Here is a 7,415-nt window from a genome sequence, read left to right as displayed (position 1 = left end):
TTTTTATTTTAGTATGTATGAGATCATTCATCAATATTACCTATTGCCCACAACTGTGTGGCAGATTGTAATATCTATCAATAAATAAATCTATCAATTTAAAAAAAAAAAAAAAAAAGCTAAACTCTGGCAAATTCGCACATGCGCAAGCGTATAGATGGTCTGTTTACGTTTACGTTTGATACCCTTTTCATTCTCACCTAAGCGAGCATTTTTAAGGATATAGTGTTCTGGTAGAAATTCATTAACTTATTAAAACACGGTTAACGCAAATATCTATTTGTTGGCAGTTGTAAAACAAGGCTAAGCGAGCATAAACGCGGGAATGCAACACCCGACGGGTCAGGCGCAACGTCAGGACAATTTTAACAGCCCAATCCAAATAACCCATAATCATTATAAAATATATTATGGTGTATTTAGCTTGCTACGATTTGAGAGCTAATGGATATCTGTAGGTGTAATAAGTTCCTGAGATATCTATTTTATTCGAAATGAACTAAAAGTTTTGTGATTTTTAGGAAAGGAACCTACGAAGGCTTGTACCAGATATAGTTTAATAATACCTATTTTTCAAGGAAATATTTCGTACCTGTTATTATAGTCTAACTAAAAATTGTATTATTTTATAAAATAAAATAGCGTGCTGAGCTGGGAATAGTACGGTTCGTTGACCAATAAAACTTGCTAATAACCTATCTAAAATGTCAGACCATATTTCCATTCTATGGTGAGAGTACTTTCATCTTAAACCATAAACCATTAAAAAATCTTTAAATTAGATACGTTTTTTGGCCTCTGCTCCCGAACTAATATACAGATCCTGTAGTACAAGAGCCCAAGAGGAGAAAAAATGGCAGTTATCTCACCCCAATGTTTGATTACTTTAATGAAAACTACGTATAATTAATAGTCAAAATTGATGAGTCTCCCAAGTATAGGTAGGGGGAATAAAAAATGGCGGCTGTTTCAAAGCGATAAAAAAAACTAATTTTTTATTCGGAGCTCTATACTTAAAAAGTAGGAACAACACAAGAAAGCCTAAGAGAACGTCATTTAAAGATGAGAAAATTTTCTAAAATATGAGCCCTAGTTGAGTTATTAACGTTAAATAGCTTTCGAGACATAGCTTTTTAAAAAGCAACATTTCATAAAAATGTTGTATGGGACGTACTAAAAGATCAGTAGTTAGTGAATTTATTTTGAAAAATTTATATCTCAAAAACCATTTGACGTACAGATGTCTATTTGCACTCAAATTAAAGCTAGTTTAATGAGCTATAAAGAAGTTTCTGATGCTTATCTTCGTAGGAGTAATAGTTTTTATGATATTTGCTAAAATAAATTGATTTATTGTTGTTCGGACAAATTTTCATTGTGTACAAATATTCATATGTGAATATCATAAAAACTACTACCCCTACGAAGATAAGTGTCATACACTACTTTATAGTAAGTTAAATTTCTTTTATTTTGAGTGTTGGCATATATATCTGAGTCTTATGGATCTAGAGATATATTTTTTCAAAAATCCAACATTTTTTACGAACAACTAGAAATTAACATTTTGGGAGTTTATTTTGTCAAATATCATAAAAACTACTACTCATACAAAGATAAAAATAATTAACTATTTTTTAGTAAATTTAACTAGCTTTAATTTGAGCGCTGGCAGACATCAGTACGTCCAATGGTTTCTGAAATAAAGTTTTTCATAAATCAAATTTATTGTCCGAACATCTACAAATCAATTTATTTTAGAGAATATCATGAAAACTACTATTCCTACGAAGGTAAAGGTCTGAAACTTCTTTAGAGTCCATTAAACTAGCTTTAATTTGAGTGCTAATAGTCATCTGTACGTCACATAGTTGGACATAAATAGCTCTCTTAGAGCTAATATTCAGCAAATTTACTCTTCTTTAAATAATGGGCTCTTAGGTTTTCTAGTGTTGTTGGTAGTTTTTAGGATATAGAGCTCTGAATGAAAAATCAATGTTTTTTTAAGGTTTTGAAACAGCCACCATTTATTAATCCCCCTACCTATACTTGGCGGACTCATCAATTTTGACTAGTAATTATTCATAGTTTTTATTGAAGTAATCAAAAATTGGGGTGAGATAACTCCCTTTTTTCTTCCCAGCTCTTGTACTACTGGCATTACATAGACTACGTACCAACACATGCAGGTGTTGCGGGTTAGCTGTCGTATTTTTCTCCTCAATGAGTGTGTTCCTTATTGTAGAACTGAATTAATTTCCTCAAAACTCCACTTAGTTTATAGACGGTGAAAGGGAAAATAATTAGATTTTTTTTTATATGATCTAGAATCTACTAGTACTAACTAAAATACTAAGTTAAATTAGGTTATGATATTTGTGGGAATCTCAGAGGAAGCAGTATGGCGGGAGTACGCTTCCAGGGCGAGTGACACCAGTAGGCGGGGTCTAATCCTTTCGTAGGCATAGCAACCAGTACGCCATATTTGATAGTTGCTGGAAATGGCTTGACAGGGGGATTAAAAAAAAAAAAGTTGAGTTACACTACGTGATCACATTTTGTTGTTGATATTGGTTTTTTTGAATTACACTATTAATTAAACATTGAATATTTTTAAAAAAAAATGTTTACAGTTTTTACTATTTTTTTTTTTAACAAACCACTTTCTCCATTATATCAGAAACACAATTATTTATTTGTATATATAAGAAGATGGTCAAGAGAAACAAAAATAGTTTACAACTATTTATTTACCGACGTTTCGCCCCACTTTGCAGGGCTGTTCAAAGGTAAAGGTTGAACAGGTTCAACCTTTTACAGGTTGGTTCAACCTTTACCTTTGAACAGCCCTGACGTAAATAGTTGTAAACTATTTTTGTTTCTCTTTTGACTGCAACCCTGACCATCTTCTTATATATCAATTTTTACGGTCAACTATAAATAAATATAAATTATTTACTTGGATCAAACTTAATATTTTAATGTGTTCCCTAAACGATATTAATTTTAAACTAATTAGAAATCTTGAATGAATACCACTCTTCCTTATTTCATATATATTTTATTTCATTATAATGAAAACAACATTGTCACCCCATCTTCAGGTTTCTAGAATAAATTCTCAAATAATATCACATGCTTACATTTACAATATATCACAATATTAATTAAAATTTTTTATAAACAAATTACCTGATTAAAATCTCTAGCTAATACAATATGTTGCTCCTTATTAGTCTAAAACTTGCTAATATCTACATATTATTGTCGCTTATTAAAATTTCTTTAATAATTAAACTATTACATTTTATAAATAAGGAGTTAATTCCCTTCTTGAAAGGTTATATTTAACAATGATAACATATAGATAAAACCAGACCAACATTCTCCTACCTCTATTACTCAAAAGATAAACAATCTAATAACATTTAAAAACATATTTTATTAAAAAACAAATTTTTATATATTAACAATTCATTAAATTATTATAAACTGTTTAACTATTGTACAACCTTAAATTGTTAATTTATTTACAATATCTATATGATGTGTGCATAAAGTCTTGGTGTCTGTTTTAAAATTGATTGATTTATCTATGTTTTTAGTGACGTATACTGGTTCTATTATTTTTCTATTTCTATTACTATATCATTGTTAAAGATATCCTTTCAGGAAGGTAATTATTTCCTTATTTATAAAATGTAATAGTTTAATTATTAAAGAAATTTTAATAAGTGACAATAATATGTTGATACTACCTAGTTTTAGACTGTGATGTTGTATTAAATAGAGATGTTTGTTAATCAGGTAATTTGTTTATAAAAAATTTTAATTAATATTGTGATATATTGTAAATGTTGTAAGCATGTGTAGTTATTTGAGAATTTGTTCTAGAAACATGAAGATGGGGTGACAACCCCTAAATGTTGTTTTCATTATAATGAAATAAAATATATATGAAACAAGGAAGAGTGGTATTCATTCAACATTTCTAATTAGTTTTAAAAAAACTCTTCCAGTAGAAGATATTAATTTCTCCAAGAAAACATCAATTGAAAAATTGGCCAAATTAATTAAATTTTATATTGACTCCTTACTTTTTAGAACAATAAATATATTTTGAGATATTAATATTCACATTTAAATGAGTCTTAACAGAACAGAAAAAGATGCACAAATTTCTCGATTACAGCTTACTGGATTTTCATTATAGATGTACCAAATTGTTGGATATAACATTTAGTAAAACTTCTATTCTCTTTGTGTTTGCGATTGAATGAACAGTTTTATAGATAATTTCATTAATGTGCGAAATCTCAATTAACATCAACACCTTCAAGGAGCCTGGCCAAATCCCCACCAGCGTCATTTCTGCTTAGAAGAAAAGTACAGTTGTGGCACCCCTTATAATGTATAAAGGTGCTGCCACACTTTTACCAAGCTTTAAAAAATTCGCACATGCACAAGCATGTGAATTTTTTATTTTAATTGGCTGGTACAAATTGTTCTGAATTTATGGCCTACCTGTCGAATGTCAGTTTTGCTGCAACTATAAGTTTGTACTCAATCAGTATTGTGTCAGAACTGCCAATAGATAAATAATTGTGCTCTCCGTGTTTTAATTAATTAAACAATTTCCCTTGTGTTCAAAATCTATAATTAACTCAAGTTTAAGATTTTATATTTTAAAATTCTATTTATTGGGTGTAAATATATTTTTTCAAATGTCAATTATCTTAAGAAGTTTATTTTTTATTTAATATAGCAAAAATATAAATTTATTAAGATATTATGTGTCTGAGTAATATAATATTACACGTGATTACATTATTTGTAAATAAATGTAACAATAAAGTTGTACCATCATGGGTTATAAATTAAAGGCATCAACCATTATTATCATTAAATTTACAATTAATTGGAAATTATCAATAACAATTATTTTAACAAATTATTTAACATAATTAAATACAAAATACAAATAATAAGACCCTATTTTATACAAAATAGGTCAGCAGCCACTGCAAGATCTCGAGATCCGTGTAGGAAACAGCAGTTCAGACCTTCAGAGAAATCCACTATGTGCCTGGTACCCTGGAACGATAGGTCTGTAATGTTAATGTAGTTATATTTACAGTTCTTAAAACGATCTTCATCGATAATATTTCTTTATTCTGTCAACAGAGGAAGGGACTACTAAGACCTTTACTTGTGCAAGATCACTTATTGGCCAACACGTCTTCATCCAACTTGTAGGCGTCGAGGGATCATTGTCGTTATGTGAAGTAGAAGCTTTTACTACTGCAGGTGCTCTTTCAGTCATAAGTTATAAAATATTATCTTGATTTTCAGCTATAAGTAGCTCAGTTGTTAGGCGCAGGTCTTACCAGTCTGAGATCTATGGGCAGTGCCAGTTCAAATCTGGCCTGGGGTGTTGACATTTTTCATTGAGTGGCGGCCCCACAAAATAAAAAACTTCACTAATTTAACCAACTTAAAAAACTACAAATATTCCAAAACAAGTATCTTGTAAACAACCATTCATATTACCAAGAATAACTAAGATTCTGAATTCGGAAATATCAAAATTAATTACACATAGACACCAAACAAGAATACATTTGCAAATTAACTCATAATTTGTTTCAATCTTGTAATTCTTGGGACCTTTTAAAATTGAAATGGGAAATTATATTTAAAAAAAAAAACAATGACCCATAAATATAAACATAAGAGAAATAAATTTGTATTAATGTAAAAAAACATCAATAATGATTTTTATTTTATTTCATAACTGTATTGTGTTTTTTTTTCATTTCAGTTAAATTTTTAACTTGTAAAATATGGTTGATATGTAATAAGTAGCAAATAAAAATAAATTTTATATTAGCATTGACAAAAGTAATATTACTATTAATATTTATGATTTTAATAGTAATAAAATCAATTAAAAAAATTTTATTAAAAAAATAAAAGTAAGAGACATTGATAAGATAAACTTTTACAGAGTTCTCCAACGATCGCTGCTCAGTCAACGGAGTTGGCACAGATGTTGAGTTTGTAGCCTTTGATCGAACCTGTTACGAGTTCAATGTGGGAAAAGGAGGCTCCTTTGAAGAAGCTAGGAAAGCTTGTAAATCTAGAGCTGGAGGAGATCTAGCTCATGGTTTCAGAGGAGTACACACTACATTCCTCTTAGCGGAGTTAGAGAGGAGGAAACCAAGTCTCAAGACGCAGCTAGTCTGGATTGGAGCTCACAAGGAACCTGGTTTCACTTCTAGAACTTGGAAATGGGTCAATGGTATTAAAAACATACCAAAAATCTAATTTATAAGAAATCTTTAAAATTATTATTCTCTAAATCTTTTTCTATTGATGTAGGAGAAGTAATCAGCCGCCCAGCATGGGGTAAAGATCAACCAAACAATTACAACGGAGAACAGAACTGTGTTGTTTTGGACGGTGGTAGCAGTTGGCTTTGGAACGATGTGGGCTGTAATCTTGACTATTTACATTGGATTTGTCAGCACAGTAAGTAATAATTTATGTTTATTTCCTCTAATGATGTGTATATTGTTGTAGAAGATGGTCTGGAGGCGGTGCGGTCAGTGGAGTAGTAATGTACCTAAATTATTTAAACTCTTCTTCTTACATTTATATCCTTTGCTAGTCCTGGTAACCCCCTCTTCCCTTCCCCCGAAAATTAAATAAAAATATATATATACAAATGAACCAATTTTTCTTTAAATGAGGAATTACAGTACATCCATTTTTGGAAAATTATTGGGTCAGCATATCATATAGATAAGTTAAATTTTTATGGGAAATGTTAATTTGTAATATCTATTTGATACAGGAAAATTGTAATATTAAAATAAACTTAATACTGGTACTGGTAATATTGGGGACACGTATCTGGCAAGATCTGACCTATCAGTCCTTTTTGCCAACCCCAAGATAGACCAATGATTCTGAAATGATTCTTTTTATGACTATTATTCCTCTATGCTGAACCTTTTTGATTTCCTAATGAAATTTAAAATTGCAGGTTCTACACCCCAAATCTTAAGATGTCTTTTAAGTCCGCAATGACCTGTAAGATCTCCTTTCAGCCAAGCCCCCACATGTCTCCTAATAATTTGAAGAATAAATAATACTCACTCTTTTTTTAACATTTAAATTGAGTTTATATTTTTTAAACAGCACTTACCATATTTGGACACACTGTATTTTAATTTCTTGTTTATTGTTCACATCTTGCTAGTACTCCTAATGGAGGCCTACAAATTGACCAAAACACTGGTAAGAACTAAATAATACAATATTTACTTTTGATCATTCTCCTCTCTCCCCTACTATTGAGTATCTGGGTTATTTTCAAATACTTTCTTATTTTATCAAAAAATAACTTATAT

General features: G+C 29.9%; 1 protein-coding gene across 1 annotated transcript in view; it reads left to right on the top strand.

Annotated features, from left to right (window-relative positions):
* Nucleotides 1-7,415, top strand: part of fw (furrowed) — a 290,787-nt gene that overhangs the window by 271,550 nt on the left and 11,822 nt on the right. Inside the window, exons 5-8 of the mRNA XM_014422820.2 lie at nucleotides 5,011-5,106; nucleotides 5,185-5,307; nucleotides 6,008-6,301; nucleotides 6,382-6,531. Coding sequence (XP_014278306.1) covers nucleotides 5,011-5,106; nucleotides 5,185-5,307; nucleotides 6,008-6,301; nucleotides 6,382-6,531 — 663 coding nt within the window. The remainder of the gene's footprint in view (nucleotides 1-5,010; nucleotides 5,107-5,184; nucleotides 5,308-6,007; nucleotides 6,302-6,381; nucleotides 6,532-7,415) is intronic.

Source organism: Halyomorpha halys, unplaced genomic scaffold, assembly GCF_000696795.3.
Source record: "Halyomorpha halys isolate HHAL.00 unplaced genomic scaffold, Hhal_1.1 Scaffold22.1, whole genome shotgun sequence".
Taxonomy (NCBI): Eukaryota; Metazoa; Arthropoda; class Insecta; order Hemiptera; family Pentatomidae; genus Halyomorpha; species Halyomorpha halys.
Note: the sequence above shows the minus strand (reverse complement) of the source record. Positions and strands in the feature narration are given on the sequence as shown.